General features: G+C 42.3%; 1 protein-coding gene across 2 annotated transcripts; it reads left to right on the plus strand.

The window, feature by feature from the left end:
- Window positions 1-523: 523 nt before the first annotated feature.
- dgcr6 (DiGeorge syndrome critical region gene 6) lies at window positions 524-27,551 on the plus strand. 2 transcript variants are annotated; one of them, XM_072247729.1, is made up of 6 exons: window positions 524-611; window positions 3,890-4,051; window positions 11,722-11,882; window positions 19,784-19,884; window positions 21,182-21,322; window positions 26,385-27,551. In XM_072247729.1, exons 2-6 carry the CDS (start codon window positions 3,942-3,944, stop codon window positions 26,460-26,462), a joined length of 591 nt encoding a protein of 196 aa, XP_072103830.1. In that variant the 5' UTR covers window positions 524-611; window positions 3,890-3,941; the 3' UTR covers window positions 26,463-27,551. The 2 variants fall into 2 exon arrangements, with proteins under 2 accessions (XP_072103830.1, XP_072103829.1); XM_072247728.1 differs by lacking the exon at window positions 524-611 and adding an exon at window positions 620-3,747.
- The last annotated feature ends 119 nt before the right edge of the window (window positions 27,552-27,670 follow it).

Below are 27,670 nucleotides of genomic sequence, written 5' to 3' on the forward strand. Positions count from 1 at the left end.
GATGGACTCTTAACTCAGAATTCACCGTTATGAGCTTATTGTCTAACGGCAGTGCACTGTTATTCTGCATTCTATTGTTTTACTTTGTACTATCGCAATGCACTGTGTAATGAATTGATCTGTATGAACAGAATGCAAGACAAGCTTTTCACTGTACAATAATTTACCAAAGTTTTATACAGCTGTAACCCGACCTATCAACTTTTACACTCAATGACCCAACCAACGAAGGCAAAGCATGTTGTGTTTGCCTCTGTACCACGCTATCCACTTGTGTTGACACTTTCACGGAGCTATAGATTTACACCCCAAAATCCATCTGTATATCGATATCCTGCCATTTAAAATAAAAAAAATAGAAAATCTTCCAAATATACAAGAATTCAGACAGTATCCTTGGAAAAGTTCCAGGCCAGTGGCATCATCACACGAAACCCTACCTAGCATGTGAGGTGAGGATGCCACACACAAGATGGCGATGAGACGGCTGCGTGGCGACGTCATCCCATTAGTCACGTGAGGAGGCTACTCATGGCGCTATAGGCGTAAGGCTTCGAATGACGTTGCTCGAAGCTCGGTTCCGTCACGTCGGACGCCACACTCAAGATGAGGTAATTGGGGTAATGGGTGTGCTGCGTCCCGGTGCTTATGTTGGATGTAGATACGCTTTTTAAAGTGGAATTTAAAAATCTATGTTTAAAACGGCCTTGTCTTCCTTTACTGTCTGACGTGCTTCTGAAGCCACTGAAGTTTAATAATCTGCAGCTTCCATCCCAAAGCAGAAGCACTGGACCTGACATCTCATCCCGAGTTAGGGCTCCTCGCTTCCCGACAGTTCTGTTGTTCTATTTTGTTCCAACGTAGGAAACCATTTAAAAAAAAAGCATATTTCACATTTGTTTTTGCTACTTGGTTCGTTTCTGGTGAGAAGGGGGCAACGTATGAAAGGCTGGATGAGATAGTTTGGGGTAGATGATCCAGGACGGGAGGGAGGCGAAGGTGAAACTCAAACAGGAGTTTCCTCTTTGCCCTTGATGTGAGGCCCATTTCTGAGTCAGTGTAGCCCCCGAGCTCCTCGAGTCCAGTGATGTGTTGTAAAATACTCTAGTGATGAGGAAAGGATTTCAATTTGTACAGTGGTTTTGTGACTTCAGGACTTTCTAAAGTACAGTGAATGAAATGGGTTCTTTTGAAATATAGGAAAGTGGCAGTCAGAACACAACATGCTTAAATTTCTGTATCGTTGGTTGTTATGTGTTTAGAGAGTTGATTTCACGGGGAAACCAAGCCCGATGTTCTGCCAAAGCAAACCTCCAAAAAGTAGCCATATATTACCTTGAGATTCATTTTCCCGCTGGCATTTACAGGAAATGAAAGAAATACAATAGAATTTCACGAACAACAGTGCATAAAAAGGCAAAAACAAGACAAACAACTAACAAAGCAAAGGAAGGTGAGCTGTGCAAATAAAAAAAATTCTGAGAACAAGAGTTGTAGAGAGCCCTTGAAAGTGAGTCTGTAGGTTGTAGTATCAATTGAGGTTAGTGATGATTGAAGATATCCGCACTGGTTGAGGAGCCTGATGGTTGTTGGGTGATAACTGTTCCTGAACCTGCAGGTGTGGGACCTAATGCTTCTGTACCTTCTGCCTGATGGTTGTAGCAATAACGGCATGGCCTGGGTGATGTGGGTCACTGACAATGGAGGCTGCTTCCTTGTAGCAGCGCTCCATGTAAATATACGCAGTGGTGTGGAGAGATTTGCCTGTGGTGACTGGGCTATATCTACCACTTTCTGTTGTCTTACCACTTTCTAGGCACTGTTGTTTCCATACAGGTCATGATGCCAACAAATAGGATCCTGTGCCTCTGTAGAAGTTTGCCAAACTTGTATAATAAATGTATTCTTTGCTTAGATCATAAGAGATAGGAGCAGAATTAGGCTATTTGGCCCATCGAGTCTGCTCCGCCATTCCATCATGGCTGATTTTTTATCCCTCTCAAACCCATTCTCCTGCCTTCTCCCCCCAACCTTTGGCGCCCTGACTAATCAACCTCTATTTTAAGTATACTCAATAACTTGGCCTCCACAAACACCTGTGGCAATGAATTCCATGGATACACCACCCTTCGGCTAAAGAAATTCCTCCTCATCTCTGTTCTAAATGAGGTCCTAGACTCCCCCGCTATAGGAAACATCCTCCCCACATCTGTGCTGGAAATAGTAGTATTTAGCGTTGTGGCTATCCCACGAGGTCGAGGATGATGGTCTTTGTTCCGTAGATCTATTTATGGGCTCTCAAGTGGCTTACGAGTCCAATCTTATGGCCCACAGAGTGAAGACGCCTGTGCTTTTATTTGTTTAACGTGTACTTGATGTTGCACTCCAAGAAGCACACAATACTTCACAAATCAACCAACTGATTCCAATGGCATGGAAACCACAATGATTGGAGCTGATGGATTTGTTGCAGCCTTCAGCCTGCCTTCACAGCTGTTGAGTTCGAAGTAACTTCATCCACCTGTTCCACCGTTGAGGTCTTGGTTGGATTGTTCTTTGTCAGGGACCTCACCCTCGACCTTACCGCCATGGGTGACCCTACCAGGAGCATAGCTCCAGACGGCATTGCTCTCGGGATCACAGGACCACACAAGCTTCTCCACCGTGACAAAGTGACGATCCACGGAGAAGAGTGCTTAGCACTTAATGGGTTGCAAGAATTCCTGAGGAAATAGTTGAAGATGATAGAGCCAAGAATGATTGCTTAAACAACTTGTTTCCAAATGCAAACAGATCATATTTCACTTGCATTTGGTGACTTCAGTTTCCCATGTGGATCCCACATCACCAAGTTCAGGAACAGTTATTACCCCTCAAACATCAGGCTTTTAAACCAGAGTGGATAACTTCATTCACCCCAACACTGAACTAATTGCACAACCAATGGACTTGCTTTCAAGGACTACATAGCTCATCTTCTCCAAATTAGTTATTTATTATTTTGTTTTTTTTTGTATTTCCACAATGTGTTGTCTTTTATTCATTGGTTGTTTGCCCATTTTTGTTATGTGTTCAATTGTGTTTCTTTGTATTTACTGTAAATGCCTGCAAAATGAATCTCAGGGTGATATCTATGTACTTTCATAAATTTATTTTGAACTTTGAGGTTGTGTAATGCCCATTTGAATGTTGCTTTGATGGCAAAACAACGGACCCTTTAATTTCACCTTGCAATTTTTTTTATCCATTTATGGGAGGTGCAAATGGAATCTCCCAGTGCTTAGATGCCATTACCTTGAGTGATGATGCAGTGACCAATTCCACAATTGAAAAGTGGCCATTTTAAGAGCTTTGCATAAAACTTAAGATGTTTTAAACTATTAGGAAATATCCCTTTTCCTTTCTAGTCCTAAAGAAGGGTCTCAGCCTGAAACGTCCATTTCCATGGATGCTGCTTGACTTGCTGAGTTCCTCTAGCATTTTGTGTGTGTTGCCTTGGATTTCCAGCATCTGCGGACTTTCTGTCTGTTAATGTCTTCCCTTCCTTTCTGTGTATTACATGATCTCTGAGCCCATTCTAAGACGGGTTGTTGTCAACTCATGGTGACCCTATGGATAACTTAGAAAATCATAGGTTTTCACGACAAGATACGGAAATAGATTGCCCAAATTGGGACCCAGCTGGATTCGAACTCAGGACCATCTGACTTGAAGTCCCGTGCTGATACCACTGGCTGGCCTACTAAGGTACAAAATCCAAATCAAAGCACAATAGAAAAATATAAATCACCTATTATATGAAGGATGGGTAGCTATATTATAGTTGGTACTAAAATGTATTACATTCTTCACTGTTAATTTACTTTTAAAACTATTATATTTGACTTAGGAAAGGAGGCTTCAATTTAAAAGCTCAAGTATTGTGAGACTTCAAGCTGAATATGAACAAAAACACTGGGGTATATGAAGAGCCAGCAGACATTGCCAAACAGCAGGAGCAGCATTACTATCTTCTTTCTCAACTGCAGAGTCTGGTCAAAGACTTATCAAGGTAGTCAAGTGATGTATTCAGACATTCCAAGTTGTTGTTGTTTTGCTATTTAGAGAATCTTGCTGAAATTACAGTTTTGCACATGATTGCCTTGTGCTTTAAATTGGCACTTTGTGTATCATTTTATTGTGCTAAACTGAGTTTCATTGGAGAAGAACATCAAATTTAGGTTAGGTTAGATTATGAGGACACGCAGTCCTCTTTTATTATCATTTAGTAATGCATGCATTAAGAAATGATACAATATTCCTCTGATGTGATATCACAGAAACACAGGACAGACCAAGTCTGAAAAACTGACAAAAACCACATAATTATAACATATAGTTACAACAGTGCAAAGCAATACCATAATTTGATAAGAACAGACCATGGGCACGGTAAATCTCAAAGTCTCTCGAAGGTCCCATCACCTCACGCAGACGGTAAACCTCCAGCACCGCAAACTTGCCGATGCAGCGTCCCGGAAGCATCCGACCACAGTCCGACTCCGAGTCCGTCTGAAAACTCCAAGCCTCCGACACTGATGCAACGAGCACCATCTCTGCCGAGTGCTTCGACCCCGGCAATAGGCAAGGCCGAGGATTTGGGGCCTTCCCTCCAGAGATTATCGATTGCACAGTAGCAGCGGCAGCGAAGCAGGCATCTCAGAAGTTTCTCCAGATGTTCAATTTGTACAAAAAAATCCAAACATTTAGGAATGTAACAGATTCATTGCATTTTGGCATATTTCAAGAAAGTGATTTTGAATGCAGTTTCATTCATGAGTTCCAGTGCAAGGTTTCGGCCATAAATGCCGACGTTTTTTTCCTCTCCATGGATGCTGCCTGACCTGAGTTCCTCCAGCATTTTGTGTGTGTTTCTCTTCATACATGTGGTGATGTACAAACAGGGTTTGTACATGATTGTGATCAGATTCACATTTATTTATCACATGTACATTGAAACATGCAGTTTGCATTAACAACCAACACACCCAAATGTGCTGGGGCAGGCTGCACATGTCACCATATATTCTGGTGCAAACATAGGATGCCCACAATACTCAGCAGAACAACACAGCAAAATAAGCCCCTTTCCTCCCCCACCCCCAGCTACATTTAAACTTTCTCCTTGGTCTAAGTTTGCTTGCGCTTCACCTAATTGGAAGGCTAAGTGTATATCCCGACCTGCACTTGGAGCAGGTCAGCAGCTTCTCCCCGTGTGAAATCTTGCAATTTATTCTAAGATTGAAGCATAATCTGTAATTATTCTTCGTGCACATGCAGGTAATTCATTTTAGGGTCTGCAACAAATTTGGTCTAGAATTATTTAACAATCCTGAAACTTGAACTTCATGTCCAGAAGTGTTTCACAGAAGGTCAGTTTATCTTTCATAAATGAGGAAGTGTGCATGAGGAAGGCAGAGTTTTCCTGGATGTGAAATATTTGCACGATTTAAGTCCCAGAATATGTATATTAGGCCTGATTCTCATGGTAGCTCTTTCCTGCAGCATTGATTAATGGAGCATGTTGAAGTGAGCAAGAATTCAAAGATCAACTTAATTCACCATGTACATTTACATGTATTAGGGATTTGCTGTGCAGGGAATGACATGCAACAAAAAACAACATTCAACAATTACAAAGAATAAAGAATGAGATAAAAATAAGTTAAAAATTAAAGTACAGATATGGAATAATGTGCCTAAGTGCATAAATAGCAGCATGTCTTTACAATGTGTAAACAGCATTACAGTGATGAAGTTAATAGATGGAGGGGTATCCGGAGAGGGGGGTGCTAACTGGAATTGTTGATCAGATTAACTGTCTGGGGGGAAGAAACTTTTAAGATGATGTGGTTTTTATTTTAATTGCCCTTATTTGTTGCAATATATTTGTTCAAATAGACTGAAATTTAAGACCGCAGACTGAAGATACTCATTTTTGCCCTGGAGTAATCCATGTTCCACGTCTGTGCATTGTGTGAGAAATTGTTGCAGCTGTTTCTTTATATGGATCAAAGTGTAGGTTGACTGTTACCACTCTAGTGACTCTACAGAAGGAGCACATCGTGTTGGCCTGTGCATTTACTGGAACTCTTCCCTGGATACCCAAAATAATATTTTAAATTAGAAGGTTCCTTTGTTTTAATTAATTAAAAATAATACATTTTTGACAATCAAATGTCATTTAACAAATAATTGGAAGAGGTCTACGAGCAGAGAATGTCAGACAGAAAAGTCATTAGAACTGGAGAAATATTGTAACTATGAAGTACTTCAAATACAAGAGAGGAGCAGAAAAGGAAGGCGACGAACATATTACATTGGTTAATTTTATATTTTGATTGTGTTGAGAGAAGACTTAATTAAGCTATAATAAGAATAAAAGAAGCTGAGTCAGAGAGAAATGGGAGCATTCTATCTAGCTCAGCAGGTAGGTCAACAACAAGGAGATGTACTGTAGATTTAAGAAAAGTAGTAGAAAGATTAAAGAAAAACTGACAATACTTTTCTTCTAAACAATAAAGTCTGGATTTTGCTTCTCCAAAACTTGAAGACAGAATCCTTGTCAGCTGGTTGGAACTCTGAAAATAGCATAATCTGCATGGTTGTGGTTTGAGAGCTGGGTAGTGGGATTACTTTAAAAAGATGTTGTTGCCTTTGATATATATGAAACTACCTGGTTTCCTTGGCTGCGTAGGTCTAGGAAATACACAGTCTGGTCCCGCCAAACCAGTGAGATCGAGACGGCTCTCCCACCCCAAACCCAGGTTTGTGTGGATGCTGTGTAATTTGCGATCCTGTTGCAACTCAGTGCCAAGAAGTAACAGCACACTGCATCCGATTAAAGGAATTATATTTCTGAACCTTAGTAAATCTCAGGATTAGTAAAGAAAAGAAAAGAAAAACAAAAAGGGTCCATTATAGTTAAACAGTCAAATGTGCACAAGTTGGAGCTCATCTTGAACGTGTCTGTCACCCACACGCTGGACCCTTGGCCTGTAAAAACTCACATCACCTTCTGAATGTCGCACGCAATCCATCTTGAACAAATGGGTCTCCCACCGGAGCGTATGCTACGACCAGTTCTCCCCAGTGTATTCTCTCTTCATAGCCTTCCGAACAAAGGACCCAGCTCACACCGGTGTCAGGCACACAACACAAAAACAGGCTCCCCTCATTGGATGGCTCTCATTCCAAAGCCACCCATAACATAGGAACATAGAAACATAGAAAATAGGTGCAGGAGTAGGCCATTCGGCCCTTTGAGCCTGCACTGCCATTCAGTATGATCATGTCTGATCATCCAACTCAGAACCTTGTACCTGCCTTCTCTCTGTACACCCGATCCCTTTAGCCACAAGGGCCATATCTAACTCCCTCTTAAATATAGCCAATGAACTGGCCTCAACTGTTTCCTGTGGCAGAGAATTCCACAGATTCACCACTCTCTGTGTGAAGAAGTTTTTCCTCATCTCGGTCCTAAAAGGCTTCCCCTTTATCCTCAAACTGTGACCCCTCGTTCTGGACTTCCCCAACATCAGGAACAATCTACCTACATCCCATGTCCAATCCCTTTAGAATTTTATACATTTCAATAAGATCCCCCCTCAATCTTCTAAATTCCAGAGAGTATAATCCTAGTTGATCCAGTCTTTTATCATATTAAAGTCCTGTCATCCCAGGAATCAATCTGGTGAAACTTCTTTGTACTCCCTCTATGACAAGAATGTCTTTCCTCAGATTAGGGGACCAAAACTGCGCACAATACTCCAGGTGTGGTCTCACCAAGGCCTTGTACAACTGCAGTAGAACCTCCCTGCTCCTGTACTCAAATCCTCTTGCTATGAATGCCAGCATACCATTCGCCTTTTTCACCGCCTGCTGTACCTGCATGCCCACTTTCAATGACTGGTGTACAATGACACCCAGGTCTCGTTGCACCTCCCCTTTTCCTAATCGGCCACCATTCAGATAATAATCTGTTTTCCTGTTCTTGCCAACAAAGTGGATAACCTCACATTTATCCACATGAAATTGCATCTACCATGAATTTGCCCACTCACCTAACCTATCCAAGTCACCCTGCATCCTCTTACCATCCTCCTCACAGCTAACACTGCCGCCCAGCTTGTGTCATCCGCAAACTTGGAGATGCTGCATTTAATTCCCTCATCCAAGTCATTAATATATATTGTAAACAACTGGGGTCCCAGCACTGAGCCTTGTGGTACCCCACTAGTCACTGCCTGTCATTCTGAAAAGGTCCTGTTTATTCCCACTTTTTGCTTTCTGTCAGCCAACCAATTCTCTATCCACATCAATGCCATACCCCCAATACTGTGTTCTTTAAGTTTGCACACTAATTTCCTGTGTGGGACTTTGTCAAAAGCCTTGAAAATCCAAATATACCGCATCCACTGGTTCTCCCCTATCCACTCTACTAGTTACATCCTCAAAAAATTCTATGAGATTCGTCAGACACGATTTTCCTTTCACAAATCCATGCTGACTTTTGTATTTCACTACTTCCCAAATGTGCTGTTATCACATCTTTGGTAACTGACTCTAGCATTTTCCCCGCCACCGATGTCAGGTTAACCGGTCTATAATTCTCTGGTTTCTCTCTCCCTCCTTTTTTAAAAAACGGAGTTACATTAGCCACCCTCCAATCCTCAGGAACTAATCCAGAATCTAAAGAGTTTTGAAAAATTATCACTAACGCATCCACTATTTCTTGGGCTACTTCCTTAAGCACTCTGGGATGCAGACCATTGGGCCCCGGGGATCTATCTGCCTTTAATCCCTTCAATTTACCTAACACCACTTCCCTACTAACATGTATTTCCCTCAGTTCTTCCATCTCACTAGACCCTTGGTCCCCTACTATTTCCGGAAGATTATTTATGTCCTCCTTAGTGAAGACAGAACAAAGTAGTTATTCAATTAGTCTGCCATGTCCTTGTTCCCCATGATCAATTCACCTGTTTCTGACTGTAGGGGACCTACATTTGTCTTAACCAATCTTTTTCTTTTCACATATCTATAAAAGCTTTTACAGTCCGTTTTTATGGTCCCTGCCAGCTTTCTCTCATAATCTTTTTTCCCTTTCCTAATTAAGCCCTTTGTCCTCCTCTGCTGGACTCTGGACTTCTCCCAGTCCTCAGGTATGTTTATTGCTAATTTTTATGTTTCTTCTTTGGAATTGATACTATCCCTAATTTCCCTGTACTAACTTTAGAAATTACCTAGGGTTACACATAGCCCTCTATTTTTCTAAGCTCCATGTATCTGTCCAGGAGTCTCTTAAAAGACCCTATCGTATCCGCCTCCACCATCGTCGCCGGCAGCCCATTCTCTGCACTCACCACTCTGAGCAAAAAAACTTACCCCTGACATCTCCTCTGTACCTGCTTCCAAGCACCTTAAAACTGTGCCCTCTCGTGTTTGCCATTTCAGCCCTGGGAAAAAGCCTTTGCCTATCCATATGATCAATTCCTCTCATCATCTTGTACACCTCTATCAGGTCACCTCTTGTCCTCTGCCACTCCAAGGAAAAAAGGCAGAGTTCACTCAACCTATTCTCATAAGGCGTGCTCCCCAATCCAGGCAACACCCTTGTAAATCTCCTCTGCACCCTTTCTGTAGTTTCCACATCCTTCCTGTAGTGAGGTAACCAGAACTGAGCACAGTACTCTCAAGTGGGGTCTGAACAGGGTCCTGTATATTTGTAACATTACCTCTTGGATCTTAAACTCAATCCCATGATTGATGCAGGCCAATGCACCGTATGCTTTCTTAACCACAGAGTCAACCTGTGCAGCAGCTTTGAGTGTCCTATGGACTCAGACTCCAAGATCCCTCTGATCCTCCACATTGCCAAGAGTCTTATATTCTGCCAACATATTTGACCTACCAAAATGAACCACCTCACAGTTATCTGGGTTGAACTCCCTCTGCCACTTCTCAGCTCAGTTTTGCATCCTATTGAAGTCCCGCTGTAACCTCTGACAGCCCTCCACACTATCCACAACACCCCCAACCTTTGTGTCATCAGCAAATTTACTAACCCATCCCTCCACTTCCTCATCCAGGTCATTTATAAAAATCACAAAGAGTAAGGGTCACAGAAGAGATCCCTGAGTCACACCACTGGTCACCGTGCAGAATATGACCCATCTACATCCACACTTTATCTTCTGTGGGCAAGCTAATTCTGGATGCACAAAGCAATGTCCCCTTGGATCCCATGTCTCCTTACTTTCTCAATAAGCCTGGCATGGAGTACCTTACCAAATGCCTTGCTGAAATCCACTACATCTACTGTTCTACTTTCACCAATGTGTTTAGTCACATCCTCAAAAAATTCAATCAGGCTCGTAAGGCATGACCTGCCTTTGACAAAGCCATGCTGACTATTCCTAATCATATTATGCCTCTCCAAATGTTCATAAATCCTGCCTCTCAGGATCTTTTCCATCAACTTACCAACCACTCAAGTAACACTCACTGGTCTATAATTTCCTGGGCTATCTCTACTCCCTTTCTTGGATAAGGGAACAACATCTGCAGCCCTCCAATCCTCCAGAACCTCTCCCATCCCCACTGATGATGCAAAGATCATTGCCTCCCACAGTAGCCTGGGGTACATCTCGTCCGTTCCTGGTGACTTATCCAACTTGATGCTTTCCAAAATCTCCGATGCACCCTCTTTCTTCATGTCTATATGCTCAAGCTTTTCGGTCCGCTGAAGTCATCCCTACAATTGCCAAGATCCTTTTCCATAGTGAATACTGAAGCAAAGTACTCATTAAGTACCTCTGATCGTGTTGATAGTCAGAGGCTTTTTCCCAGGGCTGAAATGGCTAACACGAGAGGGCGCAGTTTTAAGGTGCTTGGATGTCAGGGTAAGTTTTTTTACGCAGAGAGTGGTGAGTGCGTGGGATGAGCTGCAGGTGACAGTAGTGGAGGCAAATATGATAGGGTCTTTAACGAGACTCCTGAATAGGTGCATGGGGCTTAGAAAAATAGAGGGCTATGGGTAACCCTAGGTAATTTCTAAAGTAAGGAGATGCTTGGCACAGCTTTGTGGGCCGAAGGGCCTGTATTGTGCTGTAGGCTTTCTATGTTTCTATGCTATCTCCTCTGGTTCCATACACACTTTTCCACTGTCACACTTTATTGGTCCTATTCTCTCACAATAATGCAGCCAGACAGGACACGCGACGGTGCTCCTGCAGAAAGTTGTTAAAATGGGGACAGGGAGCCATGCCCCAATCTCCTCAGACAGTGTAGATGCTGCTGTGCCTTCTGGACTAGTGAGGGGTGTTGTGGATCTAGGTTAGATAATCTCTTCTGTGCAGCACCAAGGAACCTTGTGCTGTTCGCTCTCTCCACAACACAGCCATTGATGTGCATTGGAGAGTGGTCGACCATGACCTTCCAGAAGTCCACAATCATTTCTTTGGTCTTGATAATATTCTGTGATGTATTCACTTGCATTGAACTCTCAGTTCAGCTATATAACCATCTTTACAGTCCACTTTGTTCTCGCTGTAGTGTCTTCTCCCCACCTTTTTAAGTCGAGTTCTGAACATTTTATCAACTGTGCAGAAAGGCACATTTTATCTGTTGATCCTGATTGATAAATTACCTTTCGATTAATGCCAATCTTCCTTTTTAAAGTTCGTGTCAACAACGATTGTCCTATGACATACTAAGTAACCTGGCCTTGGCTTTGATCGATGGCACCGTCTTTGAGATTGTGCAGGGTTTGCTTGAGATCCAACATCTGACCGAGAAAAATCTCTACAACCAGCGTCTGAAACTGCACAGTGAGCACAGAGGTATGAATGCTGTGTGTGTCCAAGACTGAGAACTGAACTTTAACAATGTGAGTTTTGTAGCAGAATAAGACAACATCAAGAAACCCTCTACCTGAAGTTAATTAACTTTAGAGAGATTGAAGTGTTCACAGTATTTCTCGATTCAAAGTGAAAAGATCAAAATTCTTTATGCAAAAGCAAAATATGCAGGTGCTAAAATCAGAAAAGGTTGAAAGACTTGGGTAGCAGCGTCTGTGGAGAGAGAAATTTAATATTCACTTCATCACCCTTTCCTTACCCCCTGATCTATCCACTGCTTACATGTTCCTCCCACTGGTTCCACTCCTCACTACCTTCCCTTTATTTCCTGCTCACTCCCCATCTTACTAGCACTCCCTATCCTACTAGTTTCCATGTTCGACCTTTTGTCACTTTCACCTATCACCTCTGAGCTTTTTACATCATTCCATTCTCCCCGTTCCTTACCTGCTTATCACCTCCCTCCACCACCACAAACCAGGATCTTGCTCCGGCCCTTTTCCCAACCCTTTTATACTGGCCATCTGCCCCTCTTTCCAGCGCTGATGAAGTGTCTCAACCTGAAAGAACAACTGAATTGTATTGAATTGACTTTATTTCTTACATCCTTCATATATGTGAGTAAAAATATTTAAGCTACGTCTCCATCTGGATGTGCAATGTGCAATTTATAGTTATTTATAATAAATAGTATGTACAACAGGACAATCAATATAACATAGAAATACAATTGTATCAGCATGAATTAATCACTCTGATGGCCTGGTTGAGGAAGCTGTCCCGGAGCTTGTTGGTCCTGGCTTTTATGCTGCGGTACTGTTTCCCGGATGGTAGCAGCTGGAATAGATTGTGGTTGGGATAACTCGGGTTCCCAGTGATCCTTCGGGCCCTTCTCACACACCTGTCTTTGTAAATGTCCTGTATAGTGGGAAGTTCACATCTACAGATGCGCTGGGCTGTCCGCACCACTGTCTGCAGGGACACTGCCGGGTTCAACCAGCCTTTTTTTGTTGCTCTTTATATTTCAGGTTAATGACTTTCTGTGAAAGAGCATCAAGTTGTAATTTAACTCTGTTTCTGAGTCAGTTTCTTATTGGAAGTTGAATTTAAGGAGCTATTTGAGTCATTCATTTCCTCAGTTGATGATCATATACTTGAGTACTCAAATAGATTGTGCTGTTAATGTTGATCAATTGCCTAACCTGGCAGTGATCTGATGGCATACTGTGACAATCTCGAGAGTTGTATAACTTAATGATTCTAAGTTTAACCACTAGCATGGATGATGGGGCAAAATTGCAGCCAATTGGATGAGTTACAATATAAAATGGGGACCAAGCTGAAAAGGGTGATGACTACAGGACTGAAGGTGCTATAGTTGAATTAACACAGTATACGGAATAAAGTAGATGAACTTGATTAAAGTTACAGATTGGCATGTATGATTTTGTGGGCATCACTGAATCGTGGCTGAAAGAAGATTATAGTTGGGAGCTTAACATCTAAGGAGAGACATTGTATCGAAAGGACAGGGTTTGTAGGCAGAGAGGGTGGTGTAGCTCTTAAAAATGAAATCAAGTCCTTAGAAAGAGGTGACATAGGATCGAAAGGTGTAGAATCATTGTGGGTAGATCTAAAAAAAAAACTGCAAGTGTAAAAAGACCCTTGTGGGAGTTATATACAGACCTCCGAACAGTAGCAAAGATACGGGGGAGATAGAAATTGTGTGCCAAATGGGCATGTATGATAGTCTGGGGGGATTTTAATATGCAGGTAGAATGGGAAAATCACTTTGGTGTTGGATCCCAAGAGCTGGAATTTGTAGAATGCCTACGAGATAGCTTTTTAGAGCAGCTTGTGCTTGAGCCTATTAGAGGATCAGCTATTCTGGATTGGGTGTTATGCAATGAACAATTATTGATTAGAGAGCTTAAAGTAAAGGAACTCTTAGGGAAGTAATGATTATAATTTGATGGAATTCACCCTGAAGTTTGAGAAGGAGAGGCTAAAGTCAAGACAAGTCACTTTTCATTGTCATTTCGACCATAACTGCTGGTACAGTACATCAGTGGTCCCCAACCACCGGGCTACCGGGCCGCGAGGAAACAATATGATTTGGCGACGTGACCGTGTCGCCGACTTGCCGGATGGCGCCTTCCTGCCCAGACTCTTGGCAGCAGAAATATTGCCAAATGTAACTGACCAAAAAACATTTTTCTTAAAGGAAGATGTTTTAGAAAAAGGATGGTATGTAATTTTCGTGCAGATAATTTTAGCATGTAAAAAGCCAGGAAAAAGCCAAGAGAATTTTCTGACACCAACCACATTGGAAAAAAGCCTGATTGCTGGAGATAAACCCTTTTAGAAATGAAATTGAGTTTATTAGCCACTTATAAGTGATTTATAGTTGAGTTATCACCTATATTCCAGTCGTGATTAACACTCCCCGCCCCCCCCACCCCCTGTCGGCCGGTCCACAAGAATATTGTCAATATTAAACCAGTCTGCGATGCAAAAAATGGTTGAGGACCCCTGCAGTACACAGTAAAAACGAGACAACGTTTTTCAGGACCATGGTGCTACATGAACAATACAAAAACTACACGGAACGACGTAAAACAACACAAAACTACACTAGACTACAGTCCTACCCAGGACTGCATGAAGTGCACAGAACAGTGCGGCATTACAATAAATAATAAACAAGACAATAGGCACGGTAGAGGGCAGTAGGTTGGTGTCAGTCCAGGCTCTGGGTATTGAGGAGTCTGATGGCTTGGGGGAAGAAACTGTTACATAGTCTGGTCATGACAGTCTGAATACTTCAGTGCCTTTTGCTAGATGGCAGGAGGGAGAAGAGTTTGATGGGTGTGTGGGGTCTTTCATAATGCAGCGTGTGGTGTAAATGTCTGTAATGACGGAAAGAGACCCCAATGATCTTCTCAGCTGACATCACTATCCGCTGCAGGGTCTTGCGATCCGAGATGGTGCAATTTCTGAACTAGGCAGTGATGCAGCTGCTCAGGATGCTCTCAATACAATCTCTGTAGAATGTGGTGAGGATGGGGAGTGAGAGATGGACTTTTCTCAGCCTTCGCAGAAAGTAGAGACGCTGCTAGGCTTTCTTTGCTATGGAGCTGGTGTTGAGGGACTAGGTGAGATTCTCTGCCAGGTGAACACCAAGAAATTCAGATGTATAAGTATTACAGTGGTGTAAAGGGAATTACACAGGCATGAGAGAGGAGCTGGCCACAATTGATTGGAAGGGAACACTAGCAGGAATGACAGCAGAGCAGCAATGGTTGTAGTTTCTGGGAGCAATTTGAAAGGTACATGATAGACACATCCCAAAGAAGAAGTAATCTAAAACCAGGATGACACAATTGTAGCTGACAAGGAGTGTCAAAGCCAACATAAAAGCCAAAGAGAGGATTATTTAATAGAGCAAAAATTAGCATAAAGTTATAGGATTGGGAAGCTTTTAAAAACCAACAGAAGGCAACTAAAAAGTCATAAAGAAAGAAAAGATAGGCTAATCAAAGGTAAGTTAATCAATAATATTAAAGAAGGTGCCAAAAGTTTCTTCAGATTTATGAAGGGTTAAAGAAAGGCAAGAGTAGATATCAGACCACTGGAAAACAATGCCAGAGAGGTGGTAAATGGGGGCCAAGGAAATGGCGAACGAACTGAGTAAGTATTTTGTATCAGTCTTCTCTGTGGAAGACACTAGCAGTTTGCTGCAAGTTCGAGAGAGAGAGAGCAGAAGTGAGTGAAGTTGTGATTACTAGGAGAAAGTGCTTGGGGAAACTGAAAGGTTTGAAGGTAGAGAAATCACCTGGACCAGATGGTAAAAACCTCAAGGTCCTGAAAGAGTTGGCAGAAGAGTTTGTGGAGTCATTAGGTATGATCTTTCAAGAATCAATAGATTCTGGCATGGTTCAGGGTGGCTGGAAAATTGCAAATGTCACTCCACCCTTCAAGAAAGGAGAGAGGCAGAAGAAAGGAAATTATAGGCCAGTTAGTCTGACCTCAGCGGTTGGGAAGATGTTGGAGTTGATTGTTAAGGATGTGCTTTCGGGGTGCTTAGAGGCACATGATAAAATAGGCTGAAGTCGGCATCGTTTCATCAAGGGAAAATTCTGCCTGACAAATCTGTTGGAATTCTTTGAAGAAATAACAAGCAGGTTAGACAGTGGAGAGTCAGTTGATTTTACCTGGATTTTCAGAAGGTCTTTGACAAGGTGACACATGAGGCTGCTTAACAAGTTAAGAGCCTATGGTATTACAGGAGAGATTACTATTGAGAAAATCTCATAGAATTTTTTGAGGATGTAACTAGTAGAGTGGATAGGGGAGAACCAGTGGATGTGGTATATTTGGATTTTCAAAAGGCTTTTGACAAGGTCCCACACAGGAGATTAGTGTGCAAACTTAAAGCACATGGTATTGGGGGTATGGTATTGATGTGGCTAGAGAATTGGTTGGCAGACAGGAAGCAAAGAGTGGGAATAAATGGGACCTTTTCAGAATGGCAGCTCAGCGCTGGGACCCCAGTTGTTTACAATATATATTAATGACTTAGACGAGGGAATTAAATGCAGCATCTCCAAGTTTGCGGATGACACAAGCTGGGCAGCAGTGTTAGCTGTGAGGAGGATGGTAAGAGGATGCAGGGTGACTTGGATAGGTTAGGTGAGTGGGCAAATTCATGGCAGATGCAATTTCGTGTGGATAAATGTGAGGTTATCCACTTTGGTGGCAAGAACAAGAAAACAGATTATTATCTGAATGGTGGCCGATTAGGAAAAGGGGAGGTGCAACGAGACCTGGGTGTCATTGTACACCAGTCATTGAAAGTGGGCATGCAGGTACAGCAGGCGGTGAAAAAGGCGAATGGTATGCTGGCGTTCATATCAAGAGGATTCGAGTACAGGAGCGGGGAGGTACTACTGCAGTTGTACAAGGCCTTGGTGAGACCACACCTGGAGTACTGTGAACAACAGGAATTCTGCAGATGCTGGAAATTCAAGCAACACACATCAAAGTTGCTGGTGAATGCAGCAGGCCAGGCGGCATCTCTAGGAAGAGGTACAGTCGACGTTTCAGGCCGAGACCCTTCATCAGGACTAACTGAAGGAAGAGTTAGTAAGAGATTTGAAAGTGGGAGGGGGAGGGGGAGATCCAAAATGATAGGAGAAGACAGGAGGGGGAGGGATGGAGCCAAGAGCTGGACAGGTGATTGGCAAAAGGGATACGAGAGGATCATGGGACAGGAGGTCCGGGAAGAAAAACAAGGGGGGGGCAGTGGAACCCAGAGGATGGGCAAGGGGTATAGTCAGAGGGACAGAGGGAGAAAAAGGAGAGTGAGAGAAAGAATGTGTGTATAAAAATAAATAACAGATGGGGTACGAGGGGGAGGTGGGGCATTAGCGGAAGTTAGAGAAGTCGATATTCATGCCATTAGGTTGGAGGCTACCCAGACGGAATATAAGATGTTGTTCCTCCAACCTGAGTGTGGCTTCATCTTTACAGTAGAGGAGGCTGTGGATAGACATGTCAGAATAGGAATGGGAAGTGGAATTAGAATGTGTGGCCACTGGGAGATCCTGCTTTCTCTGGCGGACAGAGCATAGGTGTTCAGCAAAGCGGTCTCCCAGTCTGCATCGGGTCTCGCCAATATACTCTGTGCAGTTTTGGTCCCCTAATCTGAGGAAAGACATTCTTGTCATAGAGGGAGTACAAAGAAGGTTCACCAGATTGATTCCTGGGATGGCAGGACTTTCATATGATGAAAGACTGGATCGGCTATGCTTATACTCTCTGGAATTTAGAAGATTGAGGGGGGATCTGATTGAAATGTATAAAATTCTAAAGGGATTGGACAGGCTCGATGCAGGAAGATTGTTCCCGATGTTGCAGAAGTCCAGGACGAGGGGTCACAGTTTGAGGGTAAAGGGGAAGCCTTTTAGGACTGAGATGAGGAAAAACTTCTTGACACAGAGAGTGGTGAATCTGTGGCATTCTCTGCCACAGGAAACAGTTGAGGCCAGTTCATTGGCTAGATTTAAGAGGGAGTTAGATATGGCCCTTGTGGCTAAAGAGATCGGGGGTATGGAGAGAAGGCAGGTGCAGGGTTCTGAGTTGGATGATCAGCCATGATCGTACTGAATGGCACTGCAGGCTCGAAGGGCCGAATGGCCTACTCCTGCACCTATTTTCTGTGTTTCTATGTTTCTATTCTAGCATGGATAAACAGTGCCTGATTGGCAGGAGGTAAAGAGTGGAAACAAAGGGAGCTTTTTCTGGTTAGCTACCAGTGATTAGTGGTGTTGCACAGGGGTCTGTATTGGGACCACTTCTTGTTATATTATATGCCAATGATTTGGATGACGGAACTGATGGCTTTGTGGCCAGGTTTGCGGACGATACAAAGGTAGGTGGAGGGGCATGTAGTTTTGAGGCTATAGAAGGACAAGCATATTAGGAGAATAGGCAAAGAACTGGCAGATGGAATACAGTGTGTGGAAGTGTATGGTCATGCAAACACTAAAGAAATAAAAGAAAAAACTATTTTCTAAATGGAGAGAAAATTCAAGAATCAAAGGGACTTGGGAGTCATTGCAGGATTTCCTTAAGGTTAATTTGCAGGTTGAGTTGGTGGTGAGGAAGGCAAATGCAATATGAGCATTCATTTTGAGAGGACTAGAATATAAAAGCAAGGATGTAATGTTGAGGCTTTATAAAGCACTGGTGAGGCCTCACTTGGAGTATTGTGAGCAGTTTTGGACCCCTTGTCTAAAAAACGATATGCTGACTTTGGAGAAAGCTCAAAGGAGGTCCACAGAGGTAATTTAAAGATTGAAAGGCTTATGATAGGGGGAGTGTTTGTTGGTTCTTGGCCTGTACTCGTTAGAATTCAGAAGTATGGCAGGGAGTGAGGGGGAATCTAATTGAAACCCAATGATGAAAGGGCTGCTTGCAGAAAGGATGCTTCCTATGGTGGGGGAGTCTAAGACCAGACAACTATGGAGTTTGTTGCCAGAGGTGGCTGTGAAGACCAAGTCAATGGGTATATTTAAGGCAGAGGTTGATAGGTTCCAACTCTGCTCCTAGTATATCTTCTGGTCTTATGGTCTTAACACTGCACCCCTTGTTGTTTTAGCAATACACATTAAAAAATGCTAGTGAACGCAGCAGGCCAGGCAGCATCTATAAGAAGAGGTACAGTCGACATTTCAGGCCGAGACCCTTTGTCAGGACTAACTGAAAGAAGAGATAGTAAGTGATATAGGGTCTCAGCCCGAAACGTTGACTATACCTCTTCCTATAGATGTTGCCTGGCCTGCTGTGTTCACCAGCATTTTTTAAGTGTGTTGCTTGAATTTCTGGCATCTGCAGATTTCCTCGTGTTTGTCTTGTTGTTTTAGCTTGGCTTTGCTAAATCCATTGTGGAGCTAATAATAACAGTCAGTTATATAATAGCATGAAGGGTTCTGGGCTGTGTTCCATCCAATGAAAGGGCAAAATAAATGTCCCTGGATTCATTGCCTGATTTCCTCCATGTGCATTCAGCAATATTTAGAGCAAATTGAAGTCAACTAGCATTTAACACTGCCTTTAATGTTGGAAATCATTTTGAAGCCCATGTAGGTGCAATATCAGATCAGTAGATAATACTATGCCACAAGAAAATATCAGTGCATCATAATACTACTGTATTGGTTATAATATAGCGCTGGTTCTTTTTAATTAATAAAAAGGCTTTACTCCAAAAAAGATCTTAAAACTACTACATTTTCTTAAAAAAAGATGCAATTTACTACAGTATTTCTTTGAGAAAATAGATTCTTAAAAATATAATTTGTACTTTTTTTGCCTGTAAGCTCTTAAACAGGAGCTCCTGAGAAAACACAAGGAGGCACTACAAGGCTGCAAGATCCACAACCTAACAGTGCTTAGAGCCACGCAGCAAAGGGAGCTGGAGGTAAGCTTGTTCTGATAGGCTAATGAGAGGGAGCTGGAGGTAAGCTTGTTCTGATAGGTTAATGAAAAGGAGCTGGAGGTAAGCTTGGTCTGATAGGCTAATGAAAGGGAGCTGGAGGTAAGCTTAGTCTGATAGGCTAATGAAAAGGAGCTGGAGGTAAGCTTGGTCTGATAGGCTAATGAAAGGGAGCTGGAGGTAAGCTTGGTCTGATAGGCTAATGAAAGGGAGCTGGAGGTAAGCTTGATCTGATAGGCTAATGAAAGGGAGCTGGAGGTAAGCTTGGTCTGATAGGCTAATGAAAGGGAGCTGGAGGTAAGCTTGGTCTGATAGGCTAATGAAAGGGAGCTGGAGGTAAGCTTGTTCTGATAGGCTAATGAAGCTGATTTTGGCACCATGCCAAGTAATTCCTAGGGGTTTATCTTGATTTGATTTCAGGTCTGAACATAGGCCTGGGTCTCCAAATAAGTAATATTGTGCATTTGTAATTTTAAGATAATTTACAGAAGGTGCAGGATAAAAGTGAGTATAAAAGGTATTGACAATATATGTTCAGATCACAAACCATGTGGGGTCTTGAAATTTACATGTATAATTACAAGGAGAAATGCCATAATTATTCTCCATTTTTATTTCAGGCAGGGTATTAATTCCTTTCATTGAGAATATTCAGGTTATTTGATATTTGGATGCTTATAACCTGAGATTTCAAGTGGTGACCTCTGACCTGTTAAAGGTCAGAAATCAGTACAAAAGTTCAAAGTAAAATTATTAATGTACGTATACGTCACCATATACAACCCTGAGATTCTTCTTCTTGCGGGCATTTACAGGAAAATAAGGGTATGCACGTTAGAATTGTATTGTATTTAGAATGAGGGAATATACAAAATTGCATGGTCAGAGTTTCATATCCTGTTCTAATAATCCTGAGATTGGGTTTTTGAGCTGCTAAAGTGCTTGTGGCAGGAGAAACCTCTCAGTAGGGTTGAGTGGAAAGAGTTTAGTCGCAAGGTGAAGCCACACCAATACATTTCTGTTACGAGATTAAAAGGAAACCTGCAATTTGTGGAGGGTATGTTGTGGACCTGTGCTGCTGGGTGCTTGTGGTGAAGCGCTGAAGTGATTCTGATATGAACAGAAGCGAAAGGAGTCGGTGTTCATTGTGGATCATGTACATCATTTGTGCATCCATGACTAAAGAAAAGTTGTCAGGACAAAAAGTCACTAAATCATGTTTTGTGTCTTTTTAAAAGAAAGTCTTTTTTTGTCCTAATCCTCACCAGTCGCTGTTTCTTAGGCCTTGGACCAAAGGGTTAAAGAAGAGCAAAGGATGATGGATGAAAAGATAGTCTTGGAGTTAGACCAGAAAGTGATTGATCAACAAAACACACTGGAAAAGGCCGGTGTTCCAGGATTCTACATTACTACAAATCCTCAGGTAAATCTGCTCAGAAATATATCTCAATACCATCAATATATATTCTCAGTGGCCACTTTATCTGGTACCTCTTGTCACTTGTATGCAGGGACAGTGAAAAACCTGATCATTTCATCATCAGTACATCAAGGGAGAAAAAGAAAAAGAATGCAGAATAAACTCTTACAGTTACCGAGTGCAGTGTAGGCAAACAGATACAAAGTGTAGTACAAAGATACTGCAAGGTTGATTGTGTGGTCAAGAGTCTAGTTTATAGGGTATTTAGATATTGGAGTGACATTCTGTCTTAAAGAGCTGCTTTTCTTTCAGCTAGCTCATTGATTCTCAAATCGTCAAATAATTTTTTATACCAATTACATTTTATAAAATAAATTACCATTAATCTTTCAAATCTATCCTAAGCCCTTGTATCACCAGGAGCAGTATGCAGGGGTGTAGGGATATGACAGGCAGATCCTTTTAGTTTAATTTGGTGTTATGGTAGGCACAGAGATTGAGGGCTGAAGGACCTGTTTCTGTCCTATGCTGTTCTGTATTCTTAATCCTTCCCTCAATAACTCAAGACAATTTCACCACACCCATGTCTCCACCCTCCCTTTCTTTTATTTTCCTGATCCAATTGCCATCTCATCACTCCATCTCTTTCCCCTCCCCTCCTCCTCATCTGCCAATACACTCTTCCCACTTCTTCCCCTCCCCACCTCCCTTCCATTATTCACCATCCCCTCCTATCAGATTCCATCTTCTTCAGCCCTTTGTCACTTACACCTCTCGCCTCCCGGCTTCTTACATCATTCCCACTCACCTTCTTCCCTTACCTGCCTGTTATCTGCTGTCTACTCTGCTCCACACTGTAGCCGTCCACCACCCACCTTTTTATACTGGCTTTCTCCCCTCTTTCTCTCCAGTCCTGATGAAGAGGTCTCCCCCAAATGTGGATTGTTCGTTTTCCCCCATACATGCTGCCCAACCTGCTGAGTTCGTCTGTCGTCTTTGTGTGGGGCTTTCAATTTACCAATTGGCATCTTGGCAGCACGGTAGAATAGCTGTTAGTGTAATGTTATTACAGTGTCAGCAATCACCAATTCAAGCTGTTGTCTCTACGCCCTCTGGCTGCCCTGCCACATTCCAAAAACATATGCTTGTGGTTAGTAAATTTGAATGCATGTTATAAGACCATGAGATATAGGAGCAGAATTAGGCCACGTGGCCTATTGAGTCTGCTCCACCATTTCACCTTAGCTGATCCAGTTTTCCTCTCAGCCCAATCTCCTGCCTTCTCCCCGTATCCCTTTGTACCCTGACCAATCAAGAATCTATCTACCTCTGCCTTAAATATACATAAAGACTTGGCCTCCACAGCTGCCTGTGACAAAGAATTCCACAGATTCACCACTCTCTGGCTAAAGAAATTCCTCCTCCTCTTAGTTCTAAAAGGATGCCCCTCTATTCTGAGACTGTGTCCTTTAGTCTGAGACTCTCCCACCATAGGAAACATCTTCTCCATGTTCATTCTATCAAGGCCTTTCACCATTTGATAGGTTTCAATGAGGGCATCCCTCATTCTTCCAAATTCTAGTGAATACAGCCATCAAACGCTCTTCATATGACAAGCCATTCAATCCTGGAATCATTTTCACAAACCTCCTTTGAACCCTCTCCATTTTCAGCACATCATTTCTAAGATAAGGGGCCCCAAACTGCTGTCGATACTCCAAGTGGAGCCTCACCAGTGCCTGAGAAAGTCTGAACATTCTATCTTTGCTTTTATGTTCTAGTCCTAATTCTATTCTAGAATTATATTCTCGTTCTAGATTAACATCACATTTGTCTTCCTCACCACAGACTCAACCTGCAAATTCACCTTTAGGGAATCCTGCACAAGGGATTCTCAAGTCCTTTTACACCTCAGTTTTTGCATTTAGAAAACAGTCAACCCTTTCATTTCTTCCACCCATGTGTATAACCATACACTTCCCGACACAGTATTCCACCTGCCATTTCTGTGCCCATCCTCCTAATTTATTTAAGTCCTACTGTGGCCTCACTACTTCCTCAAAACTACCTGCTCCTCCACCTATTTTCTTATCGCTTGCAAACTTTGCAACAAAGCTATCATCCAAATTGTTCTCATATAAAATTTTTAAAAAATTGGTTGCAACATAGACCCTTGTGGAACACCACTAGTCACCAGCAGCCAGCCAGAAAAGGCTCCCTTTATTCCTGCTCTTTATTGGGAATAAAGGCTCCACTTTTCCCACCTTTTATTCCCACTCTCCTACCAGTCAGACACTGCTTTAAAAATGCTAGAATCTTTGCTGTAATACCATGGGCTTGTAACTTGTTAAGAAGCCTCGTGTGTGGCACCTTGTCAAAGGCCTTCTGAAAATCCAATTACATAATATCAACCAATTTTCCTTTTTCTATACTGCTTGTTAGTTCTTCAAATAATCTCAACAGATTTGTCAGGCAAGATTTTCCCTTGAGGAAACTTTATCATGTGCCTCCAAGTACCCTGAGACCTCATCCTTAACGATTGACTCCAATCTCTTCCCAACCACTGAGGTCAGACTAACTGGCCTCTTCTGCCTCTCTCCCTTCTTGAAGAGTGGAGTGACATTTGCAATTTTCCAGTCTTCTGGAACCATTCAGAATCTAGTGATTCTTGAAAGGCCATTACTAATGCCTCCACAATCTCTTTAGCCACCTCTTTCAGAATCCTGGGGCGTACACCATCTGGTCCAGGTGACTTATCCATCTTCAGACCTTTAAGTTTCCCAAGAACCTTCCATCCAGTAATGGCAACCTCACACATTTCGTGACCCCTGACACCAGGAACTTACACCATACTGTTCATGTCTTCCACACTGCAAAGTACTTAGTTCATCCGCCATTTCCTTATGTTGGCGCCAGAAGTGTGGCGATACTTATAGATTACCCAGCAAAATCCTCACTGATTTGATTTGATGCATACGGTGCATTTCACTTTAAGTTTTGATGTAGATGTGACAAATAAAGCTGCTCTTTCATTTGTTATGATCAGAAGTTAGCTGATACTATTATTATGATTACAAGAACACGTAGTCCCCTTTTATTGTCATTTAGTAATGCATGCATTAAGAAATGATAAAATGTCTTTCCAGAATGCTATCATGGAAACACATGACAAACTGACTTAAAAACTAACAAAAAACACATGATTATAACATATAGTTACAACAGTGCAAAGCAATACCGTAATTTGATAAGAACAGACCATGGCACAGTAAAAGTCTCAAAGTCTCTCGAAAGTCCCATCATCTCACGCAGACGGTAAACCTCCAGCACCGCCAACTTGCCGGTGCAGCATCCTGGAAGCATCCGACCACAGTCCGACTCCGAGCCTCCGACCACCTCCCAGCACCGAGCACCACCTCTGCCGAGCACTTCGACCCCGGCCCCGGCAACAGGCGACTCGCAAAGCTGAGGATTTGAGGCCTTCGTCTCCGGAGATTCTCGATTGCACAGTAGCAACGGCAGCGAAGCAGGCATTTCAGAAGCTACTCCAGATGTTCCTCTGTGCTTCTCACGGCTGCCTCCATCAAATCCGGATTGTGCACGGCACCCCTAGTTACACATATCGATATCATTCGGAATGGCCGCGCGCACTGCGTTGGGCCTCCATCTTTTCCACAAATTGTCAAATCTACACAAAAAGGAGGAGGAGAAGAAGATGGCGGCACGACGCAGCGCGTGTATCCTCTATGGTGAAATGATATCGTATTTGTAAGGATGCCATGCACAATTCTGATTTGATGGAGACAGCTGTGAGAGCACAGAGAAACATCTGGATTAACTCCTGAAATGCCCGATTCACTGCCGCCTCTAATGTGCGATCGAGAATCTCCGGAGGGAAGGCCCCAAAATCCTCAGCTTTGCCTGCTGCTGGCGACAGGGGCTGAGGTCGAAGCGTTTGGCAGAGATGGTGCTCGGTGTCGGAGGGCTGGACGGAGAAGTTTTCAGACGACTCAGAGTCGGACTGTGGTCGGGTATGGCAGGGAGAGTTTTCTTCCTTCTCTCGTCTGCGTGAGATGTACTTTTGAGAGACCTTGAACTTTTTGCTGTGCTTACGGCTTGTTCTTCATCAAGTTACGGTATTGTTTGCACTGTTGTAACTATATGTTATAATTATGTGGTTTTTGTCAGTATTTCAGTCTTGGTCTGTCCTGTGTTTCTGTGATATCACATCAGAAGAATATTGTATCATTTCTTAATGCATGCACTACTAAATGACAATAAAAGAGGATTGTGTGTCCTCATAATCTAATCTAAATTCTTTGAAGCCTCTGGGATTGCTTGCCAGGAGGTGGAATGCACATCCTGTTGTGTTTTTTCAGTATTCTTTCTCAACTTCAATTTCACTCACCTACAAAGGTATTGTAAATATTTAAGTGCTGAACTGGTGAGGCAGCATTCTTATAGAAACAGCTAATTCTGTACACCGACCAACACACAAAAAACACTGGAGAAATTCAGTAGGTCTGGTAGCCCCGATGGAGAGGAATAAACAGTCGATTGGTTAGCACAATGCTTTACAGTACCAGTGACCCAGGTTCAATTCCCGCTGCTGTTTGTAAGGAGTTTCTATGTTCTCCCCATGACCACATGGGTTTCCTGGCATAATTGGTCATTGTAAACTGTCCCCTGAGTGGGGGGTTGCTGGGCAACGTGGCTCAAAAGGGCCGGGAGGGCTTATTCTTTGCAGTATCTAAGTTGAAAAGTAGTTGAAGAAAACTTCAAATGAGGGTAGGTGAGATTAGAACTAGAGGAAATATTTAAGGGGAACATGAGGGGGAGCTTCTTCACTCAGAGGGGGATGAGAGAGTGCAATGAGCTACCAATGGAAGTGGGTTCAATTTCAACATTTAAGAGAAGTTTGGATAGATACTTAGGTGGGAGGGGTATGGAGGTCCAGGTGTGGGTCGAAGGGCTTGTTTCTGTGACTCCAATAGTACAATAAGGACTAGATGGGCTGAAGGGTCTGTTTCTGTGCTGTAGTGTCATATGACTCTTCATCTTGCAGGAGCTGACTCTACAGATGAACTTGCTGGAACTGATTCTAAAAATGCAGCAGAAAGTATCTGAAGTGGGGAGCTGCTGATCTGGTGAACTTGGAACTTTGCTATTAGCTCTGCCTTGGAGAAAGTACAGAAGACGCAGTCAAGCTTCATTACACACCTTCCAGCAGTCATGGAATTGAAATGCCAGAGTCGACGCCTTTACTGTATAGTGCTGATTGTCCAGGAGCCTGTACTGTGCACAGTACAATGCGATTCGTCCAGGAGGTCCTTGGGTAAATCCTGGTTGGCTAAGTGACAAGGTTTTTGTGTGCTTAAATGCCTCCAGTATTAGATATTTACTCATTGTATTTTACATGAACTATGAAAACTATCTTGTAAAACTGATTATGGTTTAAGTTCTACAACTTGACGTTGGATCAGATACTGCCAGTGCATCAGTATTTGATTACTTCCTTTTGCTTATCCAACATCACTTTTTAATATTGAGTTGTTTAACATGCACAGTATATCAGACTTTGGGAATGATGCATTTTCTTTTTCTTGGCAAGTTTTGATCAATGACTTCAGACTTTGGTCTGGTCTAACATGTACTGATCTTTCAGAGGATCAATAAATGGTTTTCTGTGGATATGAATTGTTGATCTTAAGCTAAGCAATGCAAGTTTAAGCTAAAAATACTGACATGGGGAAGTTGCAATTAGATTTTCAACCTGTATTATGTTAAAATTGGAGTTCATTGTAAAATATCTAAACCTTTGTTTAAAGAAGTATTCACTGTTCTTTGTTTTATGTGTGTAAGAATTACTTTATCCAAGTATTCTCAGTTCGTAGAAACCTAGAAAATATCTTGTAATGTACAAAAAGGTAAAACCTCTCAAAGGTAAGTCAGACTTGTGGCTACTTTACCAGGGCTGCTCAGTGAGCTACCAAATTCTTGTTTAGATTCAGAAATCTTATTGACAGATCAGTGTTGTATTTCAATTTTGTATGTTTTACATCTTTGCATGTGATTCTTTAAATATTCTTTAGTAATTGACTTTTTATGTTGCTGAATAAAACTTCATAGAATCATATTGATGTTCCATTAAGGTGTCAGTAACGTTCTGATCTTTAAAGAAACTTGTAACACTGCTGTCTTTAATCGCACAATAAAACATTTGAGCTGAATCGTGAGACATTTCAAAATGGATGACTTTGCAGTGCTTAATGTATCCAATTATCTGGATTAGACATTGATATTCTTAAAATAACTCTTATTTTGAGAACCTAATCAGTAAACACATTAAGT

Source organism: Mobula birostris, chromosome 31, assembly GCF_030028105.1.
Source record: "Mobula birostris isolate sMobBir1 chromosome 31, sMobBir1.hap1, whole genome shotgun sequence".
In the NCBI taxonomy this organism is placed as follows: Eukaryota; Metazoa; Chordata; class Chondrichthyes; order Myliobatiformes; family Myliobatidae; genus Mobula; species Mobula birostris.

Bases quoted from the DNA above. Each gene is read 5' to 3' on its own strand.
- dgcr6 (XM_072247729.1), top strand. From the start codon at position 3,942: ATGAACAAAAACACTGGGGTATATGAAGAGCCAGCAGACATTGCCAAA. The intron at 4,052-11,721 runs GTAGTCAAGTGA...TCCTTTTTAAAG, and splicing joins CTGGTCAAAGACTTATCAAG to TTCGTGTCAACAACGATTGT. The intron at 21,323-26,384 runs GTAAATCTGCTC...TTCATCTTGCAG, and splicing joins ACATTACTACAAATCCTCAG to GAGCTGACTCTACAGATGAA.